The following is a 27,358-nucleotide window of genomic DNA, read 5'->3' as shown; positions in this document are numbered from 1 at the left end:
TCAAAGAACTAACAGCCGGTCATTTCCGACTTCACTTTTGCCCGATTGAGATACGCACGACACAGCTATATTAATAGTCTGTGAAAGATGCGGGTAAAATGAATCACCCGCACACTTACTGAGTTAGTCACAAAAACCAGATGATAAGCAAATATAAAATGTATGTAGAGAACATAACCCAGTGGTCTGGTATGTGTTTGCTACTGTGATTACAAGGAGAGTGCAAAAGAAAAGTTATTCAGTTCAGTGGCTTCACTGATTATGGGCCTTGACGTGCACAAACATGTCTTAGCTACAAACATTCCTGAGATGTTACTCAAAAGGTCTTCCAGCTATCTGTTTGACTTTGAGGGATTCACATCTCTCCGAAGTGATCTGCCCATACTGGCAAAGTTGAACAGTAACCTCTGAGTTACTTGCTGGAGTTGAAAAAAGGATTTACAAACAGCTTCTGTACATTTGAATAAAACATTAATCTGCCTTCATATTGTATGACATGGCTTTCCTGACTGATAACTACCAACCAACATAACACACAAGTAATGTAAAGAAACAGAGGTGATAAAGTAACACTTTTATTATTAAAACAGGTGAATAATACTGGCAACACAAACAGGGACCGTTACATTTACAACCTCTTTAGCCCAAGCCTTAGATCAGGCCGATCCTTCAGTCCTGTGAACAGAGTTTAGTCTTTTTGCGAGTCTCTCTGTAATATTTGTGGCTCAGGATAATAGCTGGATAACTTCTCTGGCTCTGTGTGCCCTCTGCTGGACGACTGTGTCTTCTGGTGCTTTTCCAGATTCCTCCACCAGGGATAAGGCCTTCTGCACGGTTGTGTCCTTCCCACTTCCACGAAGCCCCTCCAGGTACTGAAGCAGCACCGAAAACGTGTCGTCTGGAATCTGAGAAGAACCTACTTTAATCTTGTTGATTCTCTGTATACATATTATAGAGACTCTTGGCTACAGGGTGACAAATCATTACGACACTAGTGACACTAATGCGGAGCAGTCAGTGTCTCCTGTCAGTGTTCTCTTCAGACAGATTCAAAAATGAGGGTGGTGCAAGGATAACATGAATTACATGTAAACATTTCAACTTCTTATAGCTTTACCATTTTTACTTATTCTCTTCTGCTTAAAAATGACAAATAGTTTTGGATTGAGAATAGAGATTAAGTGTTATTTAATAACAGAAAGAGGAAGAAAGAGCGTAGCGGTTGACCAGTCTAAAGCAAAGCTGAGAAAACCCCCTGTCACCCCCATCATTCAGGAAGAATGTTGGGTAATTTTACCTTTTCAGAATCAAAGAGGTGCTGCAGTAACCACGTCTGCCTCGTCTTCTGGAACTTCCACTGTGAACGGTTTTCAGCCCAGCTGCAAAGACAAAAACCGCTGTGGGCTGCAGGGTAACTATTGCAGAAAGTACATACTTCCACCCCCATGATTCACTACAACAACACCTTATCAAATGGTAGAATTATGAATCATTTCTGAGAAAGTCTTCCCGTGTATGTTATGTTAAGAGAATCCACTGATCGAACTATTTATCTGCTGTGCTGGAAAGATTTGGGTTCGGTTCAAATTTCATCTCATGGATCAAGTACCTATATTTGACTCCTGTTGCTTCAGTTTGTACTAATAGCCAGAAATCGAAACCATTCCAACTTAAACGAGGCACACGACAGGGTTGCACCCTTAGCCCGTTGGTATTCGATCTAGCTATTGTCATGTCTCTGGTTATAAATTAAATATGTCCAATAGTGAACTTTGTCTGTTAAATGAAGAAGTGTTTCAAATAGATTTGTCTGGTTTCCCTTTTACAGTGGTCAAAGAGCAGTTTACCTATTTGGGTATTACAATTACAAGAAAGTATAAACAACTTCTCAAAGCCAACTTTTTTACGCTATTGAAGAATGTCAAACAAAGCCTTCAACAGTGGTCACCCCTGAACACAACTCTAGTCGGTCGAATTATATTAATTCATTTTATAATTCGATTATAAAATGAATATTCCTCCTAAGTTTTTATATTTATTTCAATTTTTTCCCTAAGTCCTTCTTTACAAACCTCAATTCTATAATTTCCTCCAACCTTTGGAAGGGTAAACGACCTCGAGTAGCTAAGGTGCATTTACAGAAACCTAACCTTGAAGGGGGTCTGGCACTCCCCAACTTTCGCTTTTACTATTGGACTGCCAATATTTGCTCCCTGACCTACTAGTTAAAATCATGGCCAGCCAAGCGGGCCCTACCACTTGGCTGGCAATGGAGTTAGAATCACCTCAGGGTATTTCTCTTGCCTCCTTTCACGGTTCTTCTCTCCCTTTATCCATTGACAACTTCAATGGCCAATGGACTTCACATATAATCCGATAATTCAGCACTCCCTCAGGGTGTGGGCTCAGTTCAGGAGACATTTAAATCTTAAAAATGTTTCACTTCAAAGCCCCATCTTATCAAATCACCTATTGTTTCAGGTCTGGTTTCGAACAGGTGTTATTTACTTTAAAGATCTCTTTATACACAATAGCTGTCAGCAAAATACACTCTTCCCAAAACTCACTTTTTTAGATATTTACAACTCAGACATTTTTTGCAATCCCACCTCTCAAATTTTCCAGAAGCTCCAGCTGCTAACTTACTGGACGAGCTCCTTAGTTTGCAACTCTCAGGCAAAGGTGTAATCTCTTGCATCTATAACAAACTATGCAGTGTAACTTCAGCTCCCTTTGAAGGCCTCAAACACACATGGGAGAAGGAGTTAGGTATATCTATGTCAGATGACGTTTGGGATTCAGTCCTCTGGTAAATTTCACATCACTCTGTGCACGCCCCTCCCTATTACAATTCAAAGTAGTTTATAGGGCCCACTTATCTAAATCCAGATGAGTTTTCTGCACCGTGAACAAGGCTGCCGGCCTGAAACTGGCTCTCAACCCCCTACTTGCTCTCTTTGGTACAGTGGGTAAGGATGATAAGTATATCACCGGGGCAAAACATCGGGTGCTGTCCTTTGGTTCCCTCCTGGCTAGACGTACCATTTTGACGAGGTGGAAGGCTGCTGCCCCGCCCACCCATGTTCAGTGGCTTGCTGTCGTGTCTCAGTCTTGAAAAGATCCACTGCTCCAGCCAGAATAAAAACTTCTCTGACCTTCAATTTAAGGATCTTCCTGCTGACTATCACATTTGCTTATTCCATAGAGGTCAGACGACCTACCATTCTGTATGTTTTACTGTGTTAATGGGAACGTGAAGCTCAGTTGTGTTGCAGCTAACTTCTGTATGGTTTGCAAGGAAAGGTTTTGTTGGTATCAATCGCCCCTCTTTTTTGTTAACTGTATTCATAATTGAGTAAAAAAGAGGATCCAGTGATCTAGTGGTGAGCTTTTACAACATTAAAAAAAAGAATAATTATACAATATCCTGGGTTTTAATTCATAAATCAGCTGCTACACATCTCATAATGTATTTTGATTGCATCCCGTTAATCCTCTGGACCCTATTCTTACCACGTGAGGTAGTCTAAGGCCTGCAGTTGTGCACTGGGTCCAGATGGTTTTGTTTGCTCCAAAGTCACTCCCTCCGCTTTGAGCCTTTTCTTCTCCTCCTTTTTCCGAATCTTCTTCAGCTTCCTCTCCAGGACCCTCTTCTCCTCGGGACTCAAGTCCTCGAGCCCCTCTGCCTCAGCTGTCCCCTCAGGACAGCTGGGTGGATCAAGAACCTGTCACAACAAAGCAAAGCAAACACACAAATAAATTGCAGCGAAAAGGAAACCATTTGATCACAAACTGCTCCTTATGCACATGCCAATTTTAACTCCGCTAAATGCAAACTAAATGTGACATTTTACTGTGCTTTTGCAGACAGATGAGTCAAAAGTCAAAAGCAGTTTTCAGGTTTAGATCACTTCCTCTTGCTCTGCAGCTCTGGGCAACGTTTCCTGTGCATACAGTATTACGAGTTCACCATAGCACGCTTTTTTTGTGCAGTACCCAGACAGTTTCAGCAGTGCGTTCGCAGAGCACACACCCCTGTACATGCACTTGGATGGTTTATAAATAGCCAACAAAAAAAAAAGACAATGAAACAATTCAGCTTCACAGAACTGCTGAAGAAGTTTTTAAATAATAATAATTTGAAAAACATTTCCTTGTTATAGGATGTAAACACAGCACAACTTAAAGACTTTTATGCCAGAGGAAGTTGAACAAGGGACACACTATGCTCTCTGATTTAGCCGACCTCTAGTGGTGATGAAAAGAAGAAAAAAAAGGGAGGGGAAGAAGAGATTTTGGTCACATGGCCAAAAAGTCATTCTGAAAGTATGCTGCCTGGGCATTGCCCACAGAAATAGAAAACCTTTTTGTATGGTGAACACTTGTGTCCATGCGAACAGCATCGTTTTTGGAGCTTTGACTCAGGCGGTAGCAGCGTCGGGCTGGTGGATACAAAACAGACGAGCGGGTGACGGAAGCAAAAATGGTAAGTGGAAACATGTGTTTCTACTGAACAGGCAGGTCCTCAAAGGGAAGCAAACAAAGACTCAGAGAAAATACTCACAGAAAACAAAACTACAACTTTTTACTTGATACGTCTTCATATACGGTGTATTTTTAAAGTTCTTTGCATACAGTTAAGATTTTAGCTCAACTTTGAGTTCATTTAGGAAGGAACTGTGTGTTGTAATTTCTGTGTTCCTGTGGAAAGTCTTCATAGTGATTCATGCACGTATATTCAAGTGTTTTCAAATCACTGGACTTCTGTTTTTGAGGAAATCTTCTGATTCTCATCAGTGGCTGTCTTTTGCTTTGATTTTCAGTCTGATTACAGCACCACGCCGACGAGCCCCACATCTCAATTTTCCATCTCTTCTGCCATCACACAGAGCAGCGTCAACATCACAGAGAGCAGCGTCAAGACCACGGACAACTCTGTTTTAGTCAAGATTGCAGCCAATGACTTAATCAGCAATGCAAACTACGTCTACAGTTTTCTTGCTACCTTCGGTCTCTTAGCAGGCTGCTTCCTGCTTTACAGTTTCATTCAGACTTATCGCGCCCACAAGAGGCTGGCTTGGCTCGGCTGCCTCCTCTGGGTGTTTTGTGGCTTCCAGCTGCTGCTCCTGCTCCTCTCTTTGCACACTGTGGCCCACAGACCTGCCTACCTAAACACCACAGCTTTAGGCTGTGCCGCACTCTCCTTTACCATCAACATAGCCTCTCTGTGTGGCCTGCTGGTCTTAGTGCTCATGGCATCCGTCGTCACCTTTGATCCTCCATCCAATCACCTGCTGAGAAAGTCTCGCGTCTGTGCGGCACTAGTGGGCATCACTTCTGTACTCATTTCTCTGGTGCTGGCTGGCATTCGTGGACCCAGAGGAGATTTGCAGAAAGAGGGCAACTGTTTGATGGATCCCACCACAGATGGTGTTTCATACGCAGTTGCTAGGCTGTGTTTGGTCTTCCTGATTCCCTACATCCTCCAACTGGGACTTCTGATAGGTGGCTGTATCCGCCAGAGGGAGTCGAATGGACGCTTCCTCTCCGGCTCTGAGGAAGGCCCTGTGTTCCTGGCGGTCACCGGTTTTACGCTCATCTGCCAGCTCTTCTACAGCGTAGCGCTGCTTAGAGGGGCTCTGATTAATAGTGAAAGACAGCTGACGTTCCACCAGGAAGCATTTTTGAGTGTGTCTGAGTTTGTGCTGTTCTCAGGGAGCAGCGTGAGCCTGCTGCTCGTCCTGTTCATGCACAGGCCGTGTCGGGAAAGCCTCTATGGCGTGATCAGGCGGCTGCGGGACTGCTGCCGACGTCCAGGGCCACAGCCCAACAGGAACATCATAGCTCCGCACATTGAGATCACAGACACTCTGGAGGACATCGAGTCTTAAGAAATGTGTCTGTTTGCTAGGACAGAGCTCTTCCCATGCATCATATTTAATGTCTTACCTGTTATGGACCACCTCACTATCTATCCAGTCTTGAAAGCTTGCAGAACTCTCATCAAATGTATTTTTTTTAACATTTCATTTACAAAATGTACAAAAAGAGGAGAAAAATGCTTTATATCTTGTTACTGTGCATCATCTTGCCATGTTATGTCAATTCAAAGGATTTATTTCTTTAATCAGGGAATTAAAAAGGAGCTATTATTACATGAGATTCTGTATGAATTTTTAACCTGTTCCCAGGAAAATGTCTTTTCTTGGAAACTCTGTTTGCATAAGCCTGATTTACACAAAAGTCCATTAAGACAAATGCTTGGAAAAACCTCTGCAGCTCCCTGAATGCCACATAGGAAAAATTAAGTCTAGGAAAACCAAAGTCAGAGTCTATATTTATGCCAACAGTGTCAACGAGCCCTCATGTAATTATGCTTGAATAAAAAAAATAAAAAAAAGTTACTGAATCAGATGAACACTTTTCAAGAAATTCATGGGCACCAGTTCTAGGAATAAGTGATCTGCGTGGATAACGTTTTGCATCGGTGGCAACACGGAGCGACACAAACCCAGGAACCAGGAAAGTGAATGCAGGAGCAGAGCTGCATAAGAAGCTGGTCTTAACTTAACTGTCACAGTAGTGATTGCTGAAATCGGGGCTCTTATGAATGCTACTTACAGTTTTAAAATCATCACATATAAAGTGATAAACGATTCAGACACCACCCTACAAACCAGAACAAAGCGCACAGTTTGTGTTCCTGCACAAACTGTCTTTCTGGGGTTTTCAAGTAATGTGAAACCAGGAGAGACTAAGTGAAATTATGCATGTCTGCATGTCCACCTTGTTTAGTGTAAATGTGCTGTCCAGAGACAGATCGACTCCCATGTTTACATATTTTAACATTACACAATCATGACCGTGTTTGCGTGCTTTCATGCCAGTGTTGACAAGACGACCTCATGTCTTAAATTGATATAATCATACAAGCAATAAAATTATACCCACACACTGATATAAATAGGGGATGATCAAACTGCCAAGTGACAGTACTGCCAATAAAAAGTAGTAAAGGTTTAATTTTAAAAACACTCTTACATATTTGGCTCAAAAGCTGCGATATGAAGACGCACCTGCATTGTGTGTTTGTGTTTCTTGTTGCAAGTGGTGGGTGGCTGTAAACATTTCTCCGAATTCATACTGAAACCACTTTTTACTGCCAGCGTTAACGGAGAGGGAGGACAATACGCGCAGACCGAGAAATCACAGGTGAGTCCAAGCTCTTTTATATGACGCCTTAATTTGTTTATCACCAGTTTACCTTTTCTTATAGTTTCCAAGTATCTCCTCAGCATGTTATGGCTTACCTGTTTGATATTAAACGCTTTGAACTAACATACAACAAATCCTACAGCCTGGAGGTGCTTCTGGTTGGGAGTTTAAATTTCGAAACGCTCGTAAGCATCTTTAAGATCTGATAAGTTCGATGAAGGATCTCGGAAAGTATTCTTTTTGACTGTATGACTATATTCAAAGCAGCTGCACTTCAAACAGATACACATCCACTTAAAAGTCGCATCACTAATGAATTTTTATGGGATATCTCTTCAAGGGTACGGTCAACTAGACAGTATGACTGCTCGTTTCAGCTCTGCTAACATGACAAGTTAGCTTTGCTCATCTTACATGAGGCAACATAATGTGTCACTGCAGTACCTCTGCTTCTGTTTCCATTAAAAACTAATCAGTGATTAATGGTTTAATTAATCATTCTTTGTCATTTGTTAAAGGCGAGAAAATTCTGTGATGCTCCCAACGTTTGGGCAATAACTAGAGCTGAAGTAAAACACAGTGAACTATCACATAGTTTTGTAATTTGTCATATTATAATGATGATTCAGGCGGCTGCTATCTAGACAGCACGACCTGCCCGCCACAGCGAGCAACAATCTGTGTCACCTCTTAGAAGCAAGCCAGTGACAGCCAGTCACATTTCACTCAGTTTTATTTGGTTCAGTTCAATACAGCAATCCTCTCAGTGCATGTAACTTCCTTTTGAGCAAGCCCTTGGCAACAGTGGAGAGAAAAAACTGCATTGGAAAAAACGGGGAATTAATGTATTTATTGATGTTGTGTACAGAATTATTACCTCCTAGACGTCTACTTTTCGGCATCCAGTCCCCAACCGGTTGTGGCAGATGGCTGCCCCTCCTTTAGTCTTGAGGCTTCTTCCTATTAAAAGGAAGTTTTTCCTTCTCCCTGTTCCCAAGGGCTTGCTCACACGGGTCCTCTGATTGTTGGGGTTTGCTCTCTAATATTGTAGAGTCTGTACCTTACAATATAAAGCCCCTTGAGCTGACTGTTCTTTGATTTTGTGCTATATAAATGCAACTGTATTGATGTGAATTGAAATTAATTGATGTTTTAAGAAAGTGAAACAGGCTGTTGACTTCATTTCGCTTCTTCTTTCTGTCTAGGGGAAACAGTGGCATCAGCACCTCGCTCTATCCAAAAGCTACCGCTCACACAAAGAGGGAACTGATGGTACCGCAGGCTCCTCAGCAACTACTTAGTCTTCAAAAATCTAGGAACTATGGCAACCTAGTGTTTGGATGCTGCTAACAACAGCCAAAGACAAAAGGGGAACATGAACATGACCATGCATGTGGACTACAAAGTCATTGCTGACAATAACTTCAGTGCACATCCAAATGACACACAGGCAGTCGCCTCCGATTGTCCGGAGGCAGCTTCGGATAATTATTATTTTATCAGCCTCATCCTCTCCAGCCTCTACACCATATTCCTGTTTCCTGTCGGTCTTGTTGGGAATATCCTTATTATAGTGGTCAACCTTAACCACAGGGGCCGCATGACATCTCCAGATCGCTACTTCGTGAATTTGGCCATGGCTGACCTCTTTCTGGTAGCTGACTCTCTGATTGAGGTGTTCAATCTTAAGAAGGGCTACTACGACAAGGCCGGCCTCTGTACTTTCATGAACCTCTTCCAACAGGCTAACATGTACAGCAGCGTCTTCTTTCTGACCTGGATGAGCCTCGACCGCTTCGTCGCGCTGACCAACTCCATGGGTCGCAGCATACCACACGCACGGCTCAGCTGCTGCCTCATCTGGACGTCTTCGTCCCTGCTCACCTTGCTGCCTTTCGCTGTAGCTCAAGTGCAACACGCCGGAGAGCTTCATTTCTGCTTCGCCAACGTGACTCAGATTCAGTGGCTGGAGGTGATGCTGGGATTCTTGCTGCCCTTCTGCATCCTGGGGGTGTGCTACTGGAGAATAGCACGGGTGCTCAAGTGCAGCCTCTGGGAACTAAACAGCCCCCTGCAGAGGCCTCGCAGGCAGAAAGCCCTGCGACTCATCTCAGCCGCTGTGGTCGTCTTCTTCCTCTGCTGGCTGCCAGAGAACATGTTTATAAGTGTGCACCTCGTGAGGGGCGACACGAACGGGGGCACGCTGTGGCAGGATTACCCCTTGACAGGTCACGCCGTCAGGCTGGCGGCTTTCTCCAACAGCTGCCTGAATCCTCTCATCTACGGCTTCCTCGGGGAGGCCTTTAGGGAAAAACTGAGGCTTTTTTTCCAGGATAAAAGCCGATGGTCCAAGCTGAACAGGACCCCCTCGAGAAAACCCATCAACGAACCAGCAGCAAAGGACGACAGTATGAGCAACTCATCACATCCAAACTGTGGCATCCCCCTGCCAACTGAGTACCCTCCTTGAATAAACTGTATATACATGTTTTCACCAAAACACATGAAAATCATCTGTGCTGTGGGGTAAAAGCGCCATTCAGTGCTAAATATCAAAGCAAGGATCCTAACTTTTGTACAGACCTGACTGTTTTTAATGTAAAATTGAGACACATCAGTGTTATTTAAATGAATCATGCAAGCATAAAAGTCTCTCTGAACTGAATGACAGCATGTCTCGGTGCCAAAAATTTAAATTTATTAACTGTCAGTTCATTAGCTGTGTTATTACATGTTTGCCACGCTGCTCTATGCTTTACCATGGTTATGTCACAAAAAAGATTTTTTCACGGTAAAACACTGTAAATTAGCTGACTACCTACAAAGAGCCAAATAAAGTCTTTATGTCACATTTTCAGCAGTGAACATTCTCACCTCCGCTTGCTCTACGGTTTGGTTCACTTGTTCCTTTTTGCTCTTCTTGTTCTTTTTCCGTTTTTTATCATCTGTTGTGTTTGTTAGCTGAGACATGTGAGCAGGAGCCTCCTGGTTTAAAAACAAAGTGTTAATGATACTGTGACTGATTTCAGGTAGTGCTGTAAAATACCATTCTCTGTGCTACTCACATCTGCATCCATCTTTTTCCTCTTCGTATTTACTTCAGTGTCCATTATTTCTGTACGGTCATCAGATGGACCCAGATCCTTCCTCTTAAGAGGTTTTGATTTCAACGATTTGTCCTTGGCCATGAGATAAATTACTCCTGCAAACCAACACAAGCGTGTATATTACTGAAGACCAGCACACACGTTTACTGAATGAAGTACACGGACAGACAAGGTTTAAGGTCAAAAGAAACACATTATCCACTTTATGACATAACAACAAGCAGCAGGTATATGGGCTAAACACTACTTTGACCACGTTGTTTTTACTAAAAACCTTAAACCAACCTGAGCTGCGTTGCGTGCCAAACTCTGGAAAGCACACAGGCGCGTGGAAAGTCAACCAGGAAGCGGTGCCGCTCAAGTGAAGCCTGATTGGACGATTGGCTACCCGTGTTTTGTGATTGGTCGGTGGGTGTAACACGTTTAAAAACTCGAAGAACAAACTACTGAAAGAAATCTCAAAATATTAAATAAAGTGGGAACCTGGAGACTATTTAAAATCAATAAATAATAAATAAATACATAAACACAAACCATAATAAAACAAACAAAAAAAATTCACTAATAAAAAAGAAAGAATATTATAAATAAGACAATACGCTGTAGCTCAAAAGTACTTAAAATGCTCAAAAATAAAATAAAATGCAGACTGGTGGTACGGTGTAAAATCGAAGTAATTATACTTTCAAGCCTAAATGTACCATTATCTTTAGGTATAGTCATACTACTACTACTAATAATAATAGAATAATAAATTATTCTATGGGTTAGAGACAGCCGGTCATAACCAGCGTCTGTCGCTGTTTCTGGCCGGAGAGAATTGAAGGTTGCACAATGGTGTGTTACATGACCTGACTGAAAAGGTTTTGCTGGGCAAACCTTCAGTTTCGTAGTGTTGAGTAAGATGACCGGTTGTCCATCATGTCTATAGCAGCAGTCTTTGCCCGTCTGACACGAGTGGCTTTGAGTCGAGGAACATTTATTCATAGCGGTGCAGCGACCGTGAGGTGAGTGTCAGTATGTGTTTCCCCGGCTCATGGAAAGCATGTATTCAATGTGTAATGGTGGTTCAATGACAGTGTAGTATCTTTAATTGTTGGTCAGCTTTTCTTAATTTTTCCTAGAAGACACACCTTGGTCCTTTGACGTTAATCTAGTTACTAGGCTTTGGATGGATAGCAGGAGTTTTCCTTTCATGAGGACGTATGACTAACTAAAGTACAGTCACCGTCCGTGTGTTGCCGTTGTGTCAGAGGTTAGATTTATCATTTTCAATAGAGCAGCTTCAGGAATTGTCTCTAGGTGGCATCATCACTGTGTTTTGAGCAACAATTTACAGATGGACACACTCCTCAAGTTTTTTAAAGGCTAATTCAAAGGTAAAATGTTTTATACATAAACTCATTTTTTGCATTGGAATAATTCAGAAATGTTATTTTCTACTGCTTTATTTATTTATTATGTAAGGAGCTATCTACCTCCTGAACTTATGATCATCTGTATGGTTGATCTTGAACATCAGTTTCTATAAAACATCTATTGCATATTATGTGCGTCTATGGATATTTGACCTCTGGAAATGTATCATAAATCCAGTGTATAAATGAAAATGATGATCGGATTAATATTTTTAGTGCCCATTAAGGACTATAATCTCCAGCTGTGGATGTTTCAGCTTCTTAAAAACAAAACAGCAGTTTTAAAAAAGTGTTTTCAGTTTCATAAATATATTTCACGTCTAATCTTAAGCAAAAGTCCACAAGTATTAATATCCAAGTAAATATTGTAGTATACTATCTAAGGTGAAGTAGCGTTTAAGTGCACCAAGTGTACTTTCAAACCACTAAGTCTTTCAACCTAAACTAATTTCTTATCTTCTCTGTTTTTCTTGCTGGAAGACTCCACAGTGTGCGGTCTCTAGCTCTGAGCTCTCAGCTTTCGTGCAAGTCCAAACAATCTGCTGATGATGATGATGAGGAGGTGAAGAGTGAGCCCATGAAGTTCTCAACCAGCAAAGCCAGCCACAGAACCTGGAGAGTCAACCGCTCAATGGGGAGCCAGTACGAGCGTCCTATGTGGAAAGTTGCGCCCATCAGCCTGCTTGCCACCGCCTTCCTGTTGTGGTGCGCTTTCAGGGATGAGACGGACATTGACGCAGCTCTGGAGAAGCAGCTGCATGAGCATGTACCCAGCGTGCTTTCAAATGAAGAGGATACAGCTAAAAAATAAAGGCGCTTATTGGAATATGCGGACATATGTTGTATCGGGTTCTATTTATTGTGAATTGTACTGTGTGGACCTGGAACACAAAGTCAATGTTTTGTGTGGAAATAAGGCCGTCCATTGATACATGAATGTCACAAAGATTCCAATAACTACAGGTTATTAGTTCAAACCTGGACTAAGAGGCCTCAGTTCAACTCATTCATCCTGGAGTCTAGTTTAACTCCCGGTTTTCGTCAGGGTCTGGTTTACTCTACAGCTGTTGCAGGCTTTTCTATTTCACATTTGCAGACTGTATCCAGTTTCAAAATACTGTTCACATTGGGCTTTGTTTACTTGTGATGCAGGTTATTACACGATGCTGTATGTCTTAGTTTAAGAGCTAACATTAATTGGGAAATACTCCTTTTAGCCAGTCATGGCTTACAATGTCAATAAACTTGAACAACAGGCATTTGCCAGTCTGTTCTTAATCACTGCTTCAGAGTGCACATTATCACTTGATAAACATCCAACTTGTTAGATCAAAGTTACAGTGCAAAGAAGCCCTGGCATTGAGCCAATGGGTCTCCTGAATTTGTACTTGTACCCGAGGTTGTCTGCAATAAACTCGAGTCAGGGTGAGGTAGCGGAAAGTTTATTTACAGCACAATGAGAAATCCTATGACATGCACACACAGGATTAAAAAGATACAGACCCTAAAATACATTTTCAGACCTGAGGAAGGAAGTGAGATATTCTGCTTTAGGATTTACAGATATCAAGCACTACTCTACAGCGAACAGGACAGCTGAAGGAAGAGTGTGTGAAATGGAAATACAAAAACATGCCTCAAACTACAAATCACTTAAGGTGGCACACATGCTGGTAAATAGTTCAAGATTTACAAAACAAACCCCAGTCAGTCCCCCACCCCACCCAACCCAATAAAAAGATAAAAATCCAAAAGCATTTATGCTCTCTCCCCTCTAATTCGCCTGGCCAGCTGAATGTCCTTGGGCATGATGGTGACCCTCTTTGCATGAATGGCGCACAGGTTGGTGTCCTCAAACAGGCCGACCAAGTAGGCCTCGCTGGCTTCCTATAAGAAAGAGAAAAGAAAACATCAAATACTAGAACAAATTAGCAAGAACTTGTTCATATTTTAAAATAGACGCATTTTCTGACCTGGAGAGCACCAATGGCTGCACTCTGGAAACGAAGATCCGTCTTGAAGTCTTGAGCGATTTCCCTGACCAGACGCTGGAAAGGCAGCTTCCTGATGAGCAGCTCAGTGGACTTCTGGTACCGACGGATCTCACGCAGAGCAACAGTACCGGGCCTATGAAACAAGCCATATTCTGAATTAGTGCCCAGAAACAAAAACATTGTAGCAACTACATAGTTTTAGAAAACAAAAGTAAAGTTAGTTTCCACAGCCAGTGTAACCACTTATGCCTATAACAGCAATACAGAGAGTACAACAACTGATTGTTGTACCTGTATCTGTGGGGTTTCTTCACTCCACCAGTAGATGGCGCGCTTTTCCTGGCTGCTTTGGTGGCCAGCTGCTTCCTAGGAGCCTTTCCTCCTGTGGATTTACGAGCGGTCTGCTTTGTACGAGCCATTTCTCACCTGCAAGTCTGAAAAACAAATAAACGTGGATATTTAAACAAAGTGAATTAAAAAAACTTCACAAAAACTCGTTATTTACGTTATAAATCACCGAACGAGAGTCTGTTCCCTTTATGCGGCTCTACCTATGACACATGACTCACGTCGTTTAAAAAAAAAAAGAAAAAAAAAGGTGGCGAAACAACCGTCCTACCTTTTACTTCTGTTTACAGTGAAAAGAAAACACTACCATAAAGGGTGCCAACTCCTCATTCATCGGTGGGGATACCATTATCAATGACGACAAGTTACAGTTACCACTTTTATGGTTTTATTCAAATATCGTACACAAACCTCTAAGCACCGCCACCATTAAGCTACAGGAGACACACACGTTTCTTTGCTTGCCTGTCGAGCATTTTTTAAAGCTAGCATGGACGGTTGCAAAATGGCGCCAGCTAGTTACCGCGAACATTTACAATAAAATTAACCAATTAATGTCACCAAAAACAACTTGGCACTCAGTCGTATAAGTGAACATTAACATTAGTTTATAATTATGTAGTCATACCTTAAGAGCAGTCAAATCGGTTAAATTTAAGCCATCAGCTAGCTCTTAGCTACAAAGCGCGCCGTTTTGTTGTCAGTTTTTCGATTAACGATAATCCCACCGCTTTTCAAAGCTTCTCATCAACACCAAAATTCAAATAGATAACATATGCAATTCACATACTGATGATTTTAAATAAAACCAATAAACAAACATAACAGCCATACCTCGGATTACTTTCGTTGTTCGGGGAAATTCAATGCCTCCTCCTTGTTAGTCACTTCTCTATGTTGCCCCGAGGGCTGAGGAGGTGGTATTTATAGATTAAGCGGAGCAGCGCTCAAAGCCCGCCCCTGAACGTATCCAATTGGTCCAAACGGAAATCCCTAACGGAATATGATTAGTTCAGGAAAAAGGAGGCTCTCTGCCTCTGCGTGTGAAGTTAGAGCAGATCGTTAGATGTACCTTTTTTAAAAAGAAGCATGTTGTTAGGTTGATTTTAATTATTCACCCACAGCTTTTCTCTCTTACTCCACACAGTTATACATATAATTTTGTCTGTGTAATCATAGAACCTGGGAATTCCTTTCTGGAAATATGGTGGTCACTGACCGCCCCCGTCTTTTAACTAATTAAGACAAGCGGGAACAATGCTGCCATACTTTTGTTATAGCCTGTACTATGTGAAAAGGTAAATGAAGTACACAGAAGACATGCTGAAAAAGCATATGTGCACCTCACAAATCGACATACACGCTCCATACATAAACCTCTTCATATATAAATGGGAAGCTTTAGTGTGATACATAATTCTGGAGCTGACAGAAACTCGTCCAACAGACCTAGGACACATTTCCTCCAACTCTTTGTGCGTGCTGTGAAAAAAACACGGAGAGAAGCGGGAGCGGACCAAGTTATCCTCATCACCATCATAAACGAAAAAGGCTCGGTTATTTGTATTTGAAATAATCTAATAATGATGCACTCGCATAAAGCCCTATCAGCACAGTGATATGATTGTACACTATTTATTTACTTATTTAATTATATATATATAAAATAAGCCTTTTTGTTATCTCAGGTAAAAGTTGTTTTAAAAGCGTACATAAACAGACAGTGCTCTTATTTTAAGGATTTTTCAATGAAAATGTAAAATAAAATAAAATAAAATAAAATAAATAGACAAATAAGCGCGAGAGCACAGAACATGCAGGCGTGGAACGAAGCGGGCGTTGAGGAAGTGTAAGTACACGGACCTCTTCTCGAGTAACACCGGTGGTAAGTGTCTGGTTTGGGGACTGGACGTGTTTTTAAAGAGACCGAAGAGCTAAAGAAATTAAAAAAAATGTTTACAAACGTATGCGGGGTTCACTGAATATGTTTGCATCGAGTTAAAAAAAAACGGAAAATCGCGTTTCGACCTAAAAACTACAGCTCTGAAGACTCAGCATGGCCGACCAGAGGCTGTTGTACATCGGTATATTATAACGAAATAACACACATGCATGTTTTCGACCTGTTATTACTGGACAGAACGTGGGTTTTAAATCTTTTAAGTGAACTCTTAAAAGCAACTGAAACGCACATGAGGGTTTTATGTCGGTGTTATCATTTCTCACAGTTAAAGTGTTGCTCTCAAAAGTGAGATAAACTAATGTTTGTGTGTCCTTTGTTTTCATTCAACAGATATCAAAGCTGAATCGAACAGCTCCACACCTGCTGCAGCCGAGAAGCCCCTCTGGACTCGCAGCAATAACGTCTTCAGGTTTAACTTCTTCCCTGACAGTTCTCCAGCAGCTTCAGAGAAAGCACCTGCATCGGACAGGACTGAGCCAACAAGCCAGATTTCCTTCACTGAACAGGGCTCTGCTTTTGCCTTCAACTTTCAAATCCCTCCTGCAGAAGACATGGACACAACAGACACTCCAAATACTTCTCAAGGTGACCGACAGTGCGTCCCAGAGGAGAAGCCTCCCCTTTCGCAGGAGGTTGAGTCTCCACCTGAACAATCTGAGCAATCGAAAACAAAGAAGAAGAAAAAGAAGTCAGGGAAGAAAAACTCCTCGAGTATTGAGCCACTGCAGAAGCCAGCTGAGGAGAGTGAAGGTGCTGCAGAGGAGCTGGTCAGTGTGCAGTGCTTTAAAGTAAGCTTTAAAGTAAAGTGGGTTTGAGGTGAGCAGTTTGATTAGTTGATTTTATGTCTGAATGTGTTTTAGAGTCAAGAAGAGCAGCTGAAAAGGGAGCTGGACTGGTGCATCGAGCAGCTGGAGCTGGGCCTGAAGTGCCAGAAGGGCACACCGAAGCAGAGTTAGTGAGATTTGTACCTCAGTAGTACTATGATGTGGTTGGAAGGGACATACAGTGAATCCAAGTGTGAACGTAGCCTAGATTAAACTAATATTCAGGATTTTTTAATGTTTAATCTATGATCTAAACAAGGTCATACAAAAAAGTAAACTTCTAAGCATGGTGTCACCTATTGAATATGTTCTCCCTTCAGAGGATGAGGCCTCGCGTGCCCTGAAGACTCTGCGCAGCTCCAAAGCTCCTCTGCCCAAGAAGAGGCAGGTGATGAGAGCTGTAACTGGAGATTACAGAAAGAAGATGGAAGAGGAGAAGACCAAGCAATTCAAACTCATTCAGAGCGGTGAGTGAATTTTGTACCAGCGGATTCATTAAAATGGTTAAAACTGCCACCGGCTAATGATTTTCTCCGTGCCCCGACAGAAATCGCATCAGCCCAGGTCAAACTTGTGTCAGAGTCCCCAAAGAAGTCTGTTTTCCACCGGAGAGCTGAAGACAAAACTCAGACATCACTCGCTGAGGAGAAGCTGCAGCGCACTGAAGCTCACTGTGCAGAGCTGACGCCTCAGACTCGAGAGGCGACGCCGGTTTTTGTTCTTATCCCATCGAAGGAGGAGTTTCACTTCAATTTTCTCTGACTGGTCTGTCCTGATGCCAAATCCTTCACAATGCAGCATGCTGGAGATAAAGTGCTACGTAGGCTGGCAGAACAGCACCATCAGAGATCTGTGGACAACCTTCTGGTGAACGCTGAAGATATGAGGAGAGAAGACGTCAAAATCTCTGTGTTTACAGACAAAACATTTAACTAATACATTTTTACAAAGCGTGATGCATTCACTGAATTAATGTGATTGCTCAAATCTCAAGAGAAACATATTCAAGTCCATTCAGGCTGACAGCATGGCGACTCGAACCATGTTACCATAAATACTGGATTGCTGTCGATTACACCTGAGGTGCCAAAATATCTTGTATATTTAGAAAAACAGACAAATATGTTTTTGTTGGACTTCTAAGATAATAATCATGTTAATTCAGAAAAAAATGGTTCAAAGCATTTGAGGTTTTTTGTATTATATTGCTATATTGCTAAATAAAAAAAAAATAAAAAAACTTTGGTATTTTTGCTTGTAGTGGCTTCATTAAATGCAATGATAAAATGAAATAAAATTTCTAAGTAAAATTGTACAGTTTACAGTTAATAATCCAAATCAATAAATAGATTTTTTTTTCTTCACTAAGGCTAACATATATTCCACAAAGGCTTTATACATTCATGTGAAAAACAAAATGCACCTCATGATTCAGTAACTTGTAGAACCACTTTTAGGAGCAACACCTTGAGCACTAATTGTTTCCTGGGATTAATGTCCTCTCCTGGGGAAGATTATAGCATTATTGCTACAGCAAACTGAAAATCTTCCTTTTCATGTGACTGTATGTACCGCTTTTTATTAAAATGGAAACTAGTTGAGTTAGCTCTGATTTAATCATATATATTTTCAAAGTTTAGTCACTAATCTCACTTTATGTTCAATCTTCACTTTATACAAATATTAAAATGTCATTGTTAATGACTGAGTTAAGGTTGATTCTTAAATTGTCCCTTTTTGTGACGTTTTTACAAAGCTACACTCACAAACACAGTTGAACTGTCTCTAAAATACAATACAATTAAAAAAAAAAAAAAAAAAAAAATTACGATGAATGAAAATGCACACACAAATAAAACAGACAATAACACTGGATGTGTTGTAAATGGTTCATAGACTTTTAAATTCAGCCTGTGTGTGTATAACAGAGAAGTTGACCCTGAGAGCAAACATGAATCAAGAGTTTGTGTAAAGAACATACATTCCTGTGTTTATTTCCCGTGTAAGGAAGCGTGATTCCTCATATTTTCCCTTTAAAGTGTCTCTCAGACAGGATAGGGTGGTGCAAGGCTCAGCACGGACACATTAGAGTGTGACACACAACTAGAAAAGTTTCGGCTGCTGAGAGAACAAACTACCTGCTGACTGTAAGTTTGAACTCGTTATGTTTTTCTGCACTCTGAAATACTCGTTTGCTTCTGTTGTCTTCTGTGCATTTAATTAGTTTAGCTCACTGTGTTGGTTTTATTCCAGAGATCAAAAGTTTAGACGCTCACCTCGCTAAGCTAAATTAGCCAGAGGAGTGAGCCCTGTGAAATTACCGTTAGCTTTAAAGTAGCCGCTATTCGTGAGCCCGTATAAGTCAGCATTGTTTATGTTTTCCATCAACTGAAGCTACAGCATTTAAGGCTTCTTGCAGGCTCGTAAGCCCCTGGTTTTAAAGTGTGAAACCAGGGCGTTGCAGTTTGTTTAGAGCAGTTTATGGTGTCTCTGTTTCCCAGGAGAAAAGAGTGAAGATGTCCGAGTTAAGCGATGACGCCAGTGAGTCAGAACAGCTGGGTGCCAGCCTCTCCCTGTGGCTGGGTGACTCCCTGCTGCGAGCTGAGGAGCTGGATGTCCCTCTGGACCTTCACACCGCCTGCTCCATCGGCCAGTACGACGTGGTGGCTGAGTGCATTAAAAAGTGAGGGCCTCTTAATACCAATATTTCCACACGGGCTAATATCTTCCACAGCTTATTCACATAACTGTGTGTGCTTTCAGGCGTGAAGTGGACCTGGATGGCAAGAACATTGGAGGATGGACCCCACTTATGTATGCGTCCTACATTGGTCATGACAACATTGCAAATCTGCTGCTGGAGGCCCGTGTGAATGTAAATTCCACCACCGCCAAAGGACTCACACCCCTCATGTTGGCCGCAAGCTGTGGGAACGAAAGTATCGCATACTTTCTGCTTCAGGTACAGAATCACCCTGAAGGGGAAGGGGGATGGGGATGGGGGGGGGTAAGGACACAAAACAATGGCACAGAGATTTGTGATGATGAAACATCAGAATGACAAAAAGAGTTTGAAAAGAGACAGAAAGCAAACAAGTTAAAATAAGCTCCAAGAATTAGATGAGAAGCAGATGGACAGTAACTTCAGGGTAGATCCATCCAAAAAAGATGCAAAATAAACCCCAGCAGTTATAATGACAAGTTAAAACAGCAAATAATACACAAGGCACACTTTCATGTGGTCTTTTAGTCTGTGAGCATCACTTCTCTGAAGGGTATGTCAGGCCACATGGGTATGTGTTCTCACAGCCTACCCACGTGTAACCTTTGTCTTAGAGGTGAAACGAACATACAGCAGCTTCTTTTTGCCACTGTGGATTTCCGAGAGTTTGGATCTTTATATATTATATTATATTATATTATATATATGGGGACTGACTGAGCATCTTAGTCTACCTTTCTTGGTTCTTGTTAAAGTGCCTGCATTTTGTAATATCAAAGGACCTCTGATTTTTAAAGCTCGGTGCCCCCAAAACAGGCTATTGTAATTTATATATAGGGCCAGATTTACTTGGTGTAAATCAGTCTTTTAATTTACAAAGAGAGCACAGGGATAAGATTTTTGTGATTGATCCTGTTCCATATGTATTTCTGGAAGTTCCTTTGTAAAGGGGAAAATATAAAATCAGGTGTGCAAACTGATCTGATAACATTTGTGACATGCAATTTACTCCTAATTGTGCTGATATTTATTTCAGGAGGTGGGGGGAAAAGGCTTAAGACCTCTACAAATCAAGCACATTGCAAAAAAACGACATGAAATTAAGAATTCAAATTCCGAATGTTGCCAAGTGAGGTGGTCTGATTGGTCAGATGTGTTAATTTGCAAATTTGCCCAGTGAAACTACACAGTCGGTGTGAACGACTGCATTACGAAAAGATGAAAAATATTTTTAAAGGACTAATTTTACACTTCAAGCATGTAAAAGCTCTTTATTTTTACCCCTCAGCCATAAAAGGATGACAGGGCGTTGTCTTGGATGAGTTTGAATCTCAGTGACCTCAACCTCAAGGTCAAGGGTTAGAAGTCGAATTTTCTTGTGAATGCAATAACTCAAGGATGTCACTTGAAGGAGGAGGCTGAGGGGTAGCAATGTCAATGTTTTTTCTGCATGATATTGAAAATAACTGCCTGTGTTTGGAAGACGTGTTTTAAAAATCGCCTCTAAAACTAACCACACCTATCATCACTACTGCTCGTGTGTAATTTTGCCCTGTTTAGTAAATCTGGCCTTGGGTTTAGATTCAGCACTCTTTTTGAGCTTTAAATTTTATTGTGAACATTCAGCATTTTTTTTCTTTTCTTCTTCTTTTTTTTTTTTCCATTTTAAAACCCAAAAAGCAAGGGGCTGATTTGGAGTTGAAGGACTCTCTAGGCTGGACCGCTCTGTTCCACTGCACAAGCACAGGCCACCAACAGATGGTCAAGTTCCTGCTGGATAACAATGCTGACGCCAATGTCAAGTGAGTGTCTTTATTTGCTCTAAAAAGACCATCAAAAAAATAACGATCTGTTCACACTTTTGAGATTTTCATGACTCTTCCCTCATACACAGGGAGCCAGGTTCTGGCTTCACGCCACTGATGGAGGCTGCTGCTTCTGGGCATGAAATCATTGTTCAGTGCTTACTTGATCATGTGAGTAGGTTACTGTGCTGGAACACACTTGTGCGTGAGTGCAAGTGGTTATGAGCCAGACCATGTCATTCTCCATCTCCCGTCCCTCTTCAACATCTAAAAAGATGGAGCCACATCACTGGAAAATGTAACTGACATGACTCGCACACCACGTTACTTTCTCACAATTTGGTAATCCTTTGAATTTTCAGAAAGTTAAAGTGGATGAACGCAACGCCAAAGGTGAGACAGCGCGTGCTTTGGCTATGATGTACGGCTATACCAAAATTGTCAGCCTCATTGACTCACGTTCTCCAAGAATGAAACCAGGTACTTGTTTAAACAGCTCAGCATCTAAAATTCCTGTCTTTACTACGTCTTTCATTGTCTTTTAATTTCTAATGTTTTTTGGGGATTTTTTTTTTGGGTGGGGGGGTTTTTGGTACGTGTGTTCTGATTTGTCAGGACACTTTGAAGATCTGAGCTCCTCCGAGGACTCGGACAGCGCACCACCGAGGATACGGCCCAGCCGAAACCGAGCTAAAGGCATCAGCATCCACGATGGGCCTCAGGCCATCGCCAAGTTCCGAGTAGGAGGCACCAGCAAACTGTGTGGTACAGTGTCATGTAAAACATCCGGTCTTCAACCCATATCTGTGCTGAGCCACACTTTAAACACCACGTTTGTTGTGGTTATGAAGTTAAATTGCATTTAAAAAAAAAAAAGTTGTTTCTAAGGGTTCCCACAGGTCCTTAGAAAGTCTAAAATTAAAGTATAAGAAATAAAGGTCTTAAAGTGCCTTACATTTCAGGTAAATCTGCTCTAGGTGGTTATTTTTAAGATTGGTAGAAAAACTTAGATTCATTTTTATTACGTTTTTAAAAATTACTGTGCTTTAATGTGATTTGTTTTGAGTTACAGTCTCTTTATTATCACAGGTATTTACGCATACACATTTAAAATTGTAGCTACATGAATTCACCACTAGGGGTCACTTGCACTTACAGCAGATACAATGTAGATCAGGGGTCTCGAACTCCAGGCCTCGAGGGATGGTGTCCTGCAGGTTTTAGATGTCCTTGATCCAACACAGCTGATTTAAATGGCTAAATTACCTCCTCAACATGTCTTGAAGTTCTCCAGAGGCCTGGTAACGAACTTATCATTTGATTCAGGTGTGTTGACCCAGGGTGAGATCTAAAACCTGCAGGATACCGGCACTCGAGGCCTGGAGTTGCCTACCCCTGTTTTATATTCAACTTTTCAAAATTGGTCTTTTAGGTCATTATATTTCATCTGACTCTTATTATGTTTATTACATTGGTAAACAAAAAAAGGGTTAACAGTGACAGCAGGTGTGACATCCTTCCAAAGTACTAAGGGCAAGCTTTAAGTGATCATGTGTTCCTGCATTACTGTACTCAGCAAAATCCTTGTGGAGCTGAAACCAAAAAGGTTAAAAATTAAAATTATAAATGTGAGGGTGGAAAGCATTTTTCCCCTGTAAAGTAGAGCACATTATTCATGCTTCTATTTATAATAATAGCTGTGTGTTGTTAATGTCACATTTGCCCTCACAGATCCTCCTGCCGCCCTGCCAGGGTACATGATGTTTCGTGGCATTGGGGAACAGAGCGAGGGTCTCTGCTACCGTGATGTGACTTCGCCTATCAATGAACTGGATGGCCAGAGCAACAGCAGCAGAGGTGTGTCTGTGTGGGTGATTTAAGAAAAACCCCAAAAATAACCTCTGAGACCAACCCTGAACTCTGATTTTTTACAAACCTGATGGGAGTTAGTTAAATCAACTCTGGGTGCATGTGTGTGGGGTCTGAGTCACCATGGCAACTGGTAAATACGGAGAAGAGCGTCTAGTTGACTGTGAAATATGAATGTGTGTCAAAGCAAAGTCTCTTTAAAAAAACAAAACCCAAAACAAAACAGAAGAAGTAATTTCAGCAGCATCCACACAGTCATTATGTACCCAACTTATTCTCAAATAATACAGGAATTCTAACAGAAATGTGAACTTGTGTTTTAGGTCTTATTTTTTTTTTTCAGCTGTCACCTGAAAAAATACAGATCACAACAAAAACTGTGTGGTTTGATACATCTGTATGAATAAGGAATATAATTGGCGCGTCAGACAGCTGTTTCAGATGCAGCAGGAGGGGGGAGGTCTGCAGGAGGGGGGAGGTCTGCAGGAGGGGGGAGGTCTGACAGAACTTCTGTTTGTTGGAGAAAACTTACCAGTTTTCTCCCAAAAAATACAAAACTTGAGTGCAAACTTTGTTGATTGTGTTTTTCTCAATATGACTGAAGATGACAGTCCATTCTTTGACCATGACATGCCCACCATGAGGAGCAGCAGCAGCAGCAGCGAAGGCCTGCATCATGTGATCGGCCTCAACTGGGAAGGCTCTGTGGAGAGTAACGAGGTGAACACAAGAGCCTGCAGTTTGGACGCAAACTGTGTTCGTCGGTGTCTCGTGATAAATAGTTGCATCTTTCTCCATCAGGACTCTGACCAGTGTAAAAAGAGCAGCATTCGCAGAGTAAATAAGGGTCATCACTCAAAAGGCAAGACTCGCCACGGGAACAGCGATGGAGCTCACTCCAGCGGGACATCAAACTGTGGCGCTGGTCTTCCGCCTTCCTACACTGGCCCAAAGGCATGTTTGTGTTTGTTTGAGAACGTTTATTCAGATTTCCTTGAGTTCCTCGCAAGGACTAAAATCTCATCTTCATGTAGGATCTGGCAGAGTTCTTGGAGCAAATCGGCTTCTCAAAGTATCTTCCGTTACTTGAAGAGCAAGACATAGACCTGCGGATCTTTCTCACCCTGACAGAAAATGATCTCAAAGAAATAGGGATTACGTAAGATGCTGCTTCTTCCTCTTTGGGCTTTTTCCCTATAGGGGTTACCATAGCGGACCATCTGCCTCTGTCTCACCCTATCCCTAGCATCATCTTCTGCCTTCTGTTTATTTTTTCCTCCTGCCTGGCAGCTTCGTCGTTTGCATCCTTTGTCAGTATATCCACTCAGGCTCCTCTGCTCATGTCCAAACCATATCAGCCTTTGTGTCCAAAACTCTCACCCTGACCTTTTCCTTTGATGTACTCCTCTCTAACCCTGACCCTCACTCCCAATCATAATCTTAGCATCTTCAGCTCGGCCTCTTGTCTTATTGTCACTGTCTCCAAACCATACATCATAACACGTCTCAGTACCATCTTGTAAACCTTCCCTCATCATTTCAGATGATCCATGTTTGTGGTCTCATGTTTTGAAACTCTGTTCTGTCCTTCAGTCTGTTTGGACCCAAACGCAAAATGACTTCAGCCATTGCGAGGTGGCACAGCAACGCTCGACCACCCAGCGATGCTCTGGAACAGGCTTACGCCGACCAGCTCGAGGCTGAGATGCAAGAGATGGCCATTCAGCTACACAAGGTAAACATGAAGCGCTGCAAGTGTGAGATTTGTGACTTGGGTTTTTCTCACCTTGCTGAAAACCTTTTGCATATGTTTTTCTCACCTTCGCAGCGCTGTGAGGAGGTTGAGAGCCTGCAGAGCCAGGTGTCTCAGGAGAAGGAGCTGCGCACAGTAATGGAGGGATGTCTAATGGAGGACAAAATGGCATGGAAGAAGGTCCATGCTGAGTTGGTGGAGAACCACCGGCTGGCTCAAAACATGAGTGCCATGCTGGGGAAGGAAAGGGCATGCCGCGGTGAACTGATCTCCTGTTTGACCACAGATGGGATCAGCAGCTCTGCCACTGCTGTGGAAGGAACAGGTGTTAAAGGTGAGTTGAGGTGGACTGTGCTAATTTCTGGGTTTACAAACGGTGACTTTTTAATTTATTTTTTGTAGCTGGGGAGGGAGCGACGCGTTCCAGTATTCAAGAGCTGATGAAGAAGATGGATTTGTATGAAGAAGAACTGGGTAAGAAGGTTTAATACTCGGTGATTTTAAGTGGTTTAGTGCGGTGACTCAAGTATAAATGCGTTGCCCGCGTGTTACATCATTACAGCTGGAAGTCTGCAAACGCTGCTTCAGAATCTGAGGCGACTGAGTGCCCCAGAAAAAGTCTCAGATAGCTGGGAACGACCCTAAGCTTTTCAGGTGACACAAGCTCACTTGCACAGAAGATTTGAGGAGCTTTTTAGCATCTGAAATAGCTGAACATGATTTGCTATTGTCATATTTTTAAAGGACCTTTTTGGAGCACTTGACGGAGGGTGATTCGCCACCCTGAACAATGTCACTGAAATGGGAGAAGGCCAAATACGAGGCCAGCCACGCCAGGGCCAGAGCGGCTCGGGGGAGCGAAGCCTCTCTGCTGATCATCTGGGATTGGCTGATGGGCCAGAGCTCGCCAGATGTGGACGGGGCTAACAAGGGCGGCGCAGCTGCTGCAGGAAAACGACAAGCAGGCACAAGGGTACATGACCCTGACTTGCCTGTGCTGGTGTTTGTGGACTGCTGTAGATGGGCTGTGAAAATGCGGTGATAGAGGGGACAGAGGTGATGGAGGAAATCGTGGATCAGGGGTTGTAATACTGTGATATTTCTACGCAACTGTACTCAAAAGTATGAAATGTGGTTGAAGTGATGTTTATACCACCAGATGGAGAGTTAGATTATAAAAGCAGGTTAGTAGTCAAACTTAAAATGAGCTCTGCAGTTTATTTGAATGAAATCTTGTCATTTCTTATGTTATGTTTTTGAAAATAATGTCCTGCTGAATGCCTTTTAAAGAACATTAGAGAAGATATTAAAGTGGGTCTATTATGCACATTTCAAACTGCATATTTTGGTTATGCAGGAGTTGGAACAATTTTTGTATATACTGGACTGCTTTAGCCTATACTTTTGAGGACACCATCCAAGGTTTAAACATGAGGCGTGAGGCTGCTGTACTCACACGCAGGTCTTTGTATCAACAGAAAGACCCAAGACTGAAAGATGTGAGCACCCACTGTGGTAATAGTATGATAGCACACACAAGGAAAAGCATTATAGGTCCTTCAGTGTTACAGCGATGCATTATATTGCATATGTAGACACTGAGCTACGGAGACTAATAAATCCCCAAAACTAAAAAGAATTTCTGTATTTGAATATCAGTTAAAACCTGCCTACCTGTACAGATATTTTAGGATGTAATCATAAACCAAACTTGGAGGACTTTGTCCACAGCAGTTTTAATTATGTGATAAATTATTTGGCAAAAAAAAAGTAAATTTGGAGTAAAGGTGCCCAAATTTAATTTTTATTTCATTCTAACACTCTTATTGGGATTTGCGGTGCTCGTTGGGAGTTTGTTCTGGGATGTATGCAACATTTACAAATGTCTTCAGAGTCTTCCTCTTAAACCCTGAATCGCTCTTGTCACTTCTGTATTTGATGTATGACTCACACACTCCAGGCTTTCTTACACTATAAAGTGCCTTGAGATGATTTATAAGTATAAGATTTGGTGCTAAAATGACATTTAGGTGGTGGTTAAAACGAGTCTATTTGTGTGGTCAATATTTAATCTGTCAACACTACAGGGCGCTTCTGCACAGGCTGCGCCTCGGGGTCAGGGAATACCCGTCTGATTGTCAAATGTCTCATCTGAAAATCCACTACTGTGCCTGAGGCCTTGGCGCTAGTTCAGGAATAGTGGATGTTGGCCGATTTTTAGCCTGCAGGTTTTTCAATAAGCACAGCCTTCACACATCACTGCTCTCCTCTCACAGCAGGACAGATCCTGTTACTTCAGATGGAAAAATGTGACATAAGCAAACTTTAAACACCTGGCTA

The 27,358-nt window shown here is 42.0% G+C and overlaps 6 protein-coding genes and 1 pseudogene across 6 annotated transcripts; 5 read left to right on the top strand and 2 right to left on the bottom strand.

The window, feature by feature from the left end:
- Positions 1 to 559: 559 nt before the first annotated feature.
- On the bottom strand, positions 560 to 10,669 carry chlsn (cholesin). The gene is made up of 6 exons (XM_084937961.1): positions 10,608 to 10,669; positions 10,281 to 10,417; positions 10,090 to 10,200; positions 3,514 to 3,725; positions 1,298 to 1,379; positions 560 to 905 (listed from the first exon to the last, which is right to left on the bottom strand). The coding sequence occupies exons 2-6, from the start codon at positions 10,401 to 10,403 to the stop codon at positions 726 to 728; spliced, it is 708 nt and encodes a 235-aa protein (XP_084794087.1). The 5' UTR covers positions 10,404 to 10,417; positions 10,608 to 10,669; the 3' UTR covers positions 560 to 725.
- On the top strand, positions 4,298 to 6,617 carry LOC146381823 (uncharacterized). The gene is made up of 2 exons (XM_084937956.1): positions 4,298 to 4,486; positions 4,824 to 6,617. The coding sequence occupies exons 1-2, from the start codon at positions 4,484 to 4,486 to the stop codon at positions 5,889 to 5,891; spliced, it is 1,071 nt and encodes a 356-aa protein (XP_084794082.1). The 5' UTR covers positions 4,298 to 4,483; the 3' UTR covers positions 5,892 to 6,617.
- On the top strand, positions 8,352 to 9,894 carry LOC146381822 (G-protein coupled estrogen receptor 1 pseudogene; annotated as a pseudogene).
- Positions 10,670 to 11,125: 456 nt separating the features above from the next.
- On the top strand, positions 11,126 to 12,999 carry uqcc4 (ubiquinol-cytochrome c reductase complex assembly factor 4). The gene is made up of 2 exons (XM_084937951.1): positions 11,126 to 11,329; positions 12,221 to 12,999. The coding sequence occupies exons 1-2, from the start codon at positions 11,244 to 11,246 to the stop codon at positions 12,549 to 12,551; spliced, it is 417 nt and encodes a 138-aa protein (XP_084794077.1). The 5' UTR covers positions 11,126 to 11,243; the 3' UTR covers positions 12,552 to 12,999.
- Positions 13,000 to 13,166: 167 nt separating this feature from the next.
- On the bottom strand, positions 13,167 to 15,050 carry h3f3d (H3 histone, family 3D). The gene is made up of 4 exons (XM_084937952.1): positions 14,917 to 15,050; positions 14,026 to 14,168; positions 13,714 to 13,867; positions 13,167 to 13,627 (listed from the first exon to the last, which is right to left on the bottom strand). Exons 2-4 carry the CDS (start codon positions 14,151 to 14,153, stop codon positions 13,499 to 13,501), a joined length of 411 nt encoding a protein of 136 aa, XP_084794078.1. The 5' UTR covers positions 14,154 to 14,168; positions 14,917 to 15,050; the 3' UTR covers positions 13,167 to 13,498.
- Positions 15,051 to 15,949: 899 nt separating this feature from the next.
- Positions 15,950 to 18,530, top strand: c8h8orf33 (chromosome 8 C8orf33 homolog). Its single transcript, XM_084937948.1, has 5 exons — positions 15,950 to 16,166; positions 16,376 to 16,812; positions 16,906 to 16,996; positions 17,190 to 17,336; positions 17,417 to 18,530. Exons 1-5 carry the CDS (start codon positions 16,139 to 16,141, stop codon positions 17,629 to 17,631), a joined length of 918 nt encoding a protein of 305 aa, XP_084794074.1. The 5' UTR covers positions 15,950 to 16,138; the 3' UTR covers positions 17,632 to 18,530.
- Positions 18,531 to 18,804: 274 nt separating this feature from the next.
- anks3 (ankyrin repeat and sterile alpha motif domain containing 3) lies at positions 18,805 to 26,238 on the top strand. Its single transcript, XM_084937945.1, has 16 exons — positions 18,805 to 19,016; positions 19,371 to 19,552; positions 19,633 to 19,831; positions 21,272 to 21,393; positions 21,486 to 21,567; positions 21,759 to 21,876; positions 22,012 to 22,161; positions 23,128 to 23,253; positions 23,870 to 23,985; positions 24,067 to 24,219; positions 24,300 to 24,424; positions 24,859 to 25,000; positions 25,094 to 25,352; positions 25,421 to 25,492; positions 25,581 to 25,672; positions 25,763 to 26,238. Exons 2-15 carry the CDS (start codon positions 19,386 to 19,388, stop codon positions 25,661 to 25,663), a joined length of 1,914 nt encoding a protein of 637 aa, XP_084794071.1. The 5' UTR covers positions 18,805 to 19,016; positions 19,371 to 19,385; the 3' UTR covers positions 25,664 to 25,672; positions 25,763 to 26,238.
- The last annotated feature ends 1,120 nt before the right edge of the window (positions 26,239 to 27,358 follow it).

Source organism: Perissodus microlepis, chromosome 8 (genome assembly GCF_051167445.1).
Source record: "Perissodus microlepis isolate ML-2025 ecotype Zambia chromosome 8, ASM5116744v1, whole genome shotgun sequence".
Taxonomy (NCBI): Eukaryota; Metazoa; Chordata; class Actinopteri; order Cichliformes; family Cichlidae; genus Perissodus; species Perissodus microlepis.
The sequence above is the reverse complement of the archived record's forward strand: the minus strand, read 5'-3'. Positions and strand labels throughout refer to the sequence as shown.

Coding starts and splice junctions, on each gene's coding strand:
- chlsn (XM_084937961.1), bottom strand. CDS start 10,403: ATGGCCAAGGACAAATCGTTGAAATCAAAACCTCTTAAGAGGAAGGAT. Junction 10,201..10,280: donor GGAAAAAGATGGATGCAGAT/GTGAGTAGCACA, acceptor TTTTTAAACCAG/GAGGCTCCTGCTCACATGTC. Junction 906..1,297: donor ACCTCTTTGATTCTGAAAAG/GTAAAATTACCC, acceptor GGTTCTTCTCAG/ATTCCAGACGACACGTTTTC.
- c8h8orf33 (XM_084937948.1), top strand. CDS start 16,139: ATGGCCGACCAGAGGCTGTTGTACATCG. Junction 16,997..17,189: donor GAAGGGCACACCGAAGCAGA/GTTAGTGAGATT, acceptor TTCTCCCTTCAG/AGGATGAGGCCTCGCGTGCC. Junction 17,337..17,416: donor ATTCAAACTCATTCAGAGCG/GTGAGTGAATTT, acceptor GTGCCCCGACAG/AAATCGCATCAGCCCAGGTC.
- uqcc4 (XM_084937951.1), top strand. CDS start 11,244: ATGTCTATAGCAGCAGTCTTTGCCCGTCTGACACGAGTGGCTTTGAGT. Junction 11,330..12,220: donor AGCGGTGCAGCGACCGTGAG/GTGAGTGTCAGT, acceptor TCTTGCTGGAAG/ACTCCACAGTGTGCGGTCTC.
- h3f3d (XM_084937952.1), bottom strand. CDS start 14,153: ATGGCTCGTACAAAGCAGACCGCTCGTAAATCCACAGGAGGAAAGGCT. Junction 13,868..14,025: donor AAGAAACCCCACAGATACAG/GTACAACAATCA, acceptor CTTGTTTCATAG/GCCCGGTACTGTTGCTCTGC. Junction 13,628..13,713: donor CAGCCATTGGTGCTCTCCAG/GTCAGAAAATGC, acceptor TCTTTCTTATAG/GAAGCCAGCGAGGCCTACTT.
- anks3 (XM_084937945.1), top strand. CDS start 19,386: ATGTCCGAGTTAAGCGATGACGCCAGTGAGTCAGAACAGCTGGGTGCC. Junction 21,568..21,758: donor TTCAGTGCTTACTTGATCAT/GTGAGTAGGTTA, acceptor TTGAATTTTCAG/AAAGTTAAAGTGGATGAACG. Junction 21,877..22,011: donor TTCTCCAAGAATGAAACCAG/GTACTTGTTTAA, acceptor CTGATTTGTCAG/GACACTTTGAAGATCTGAGC.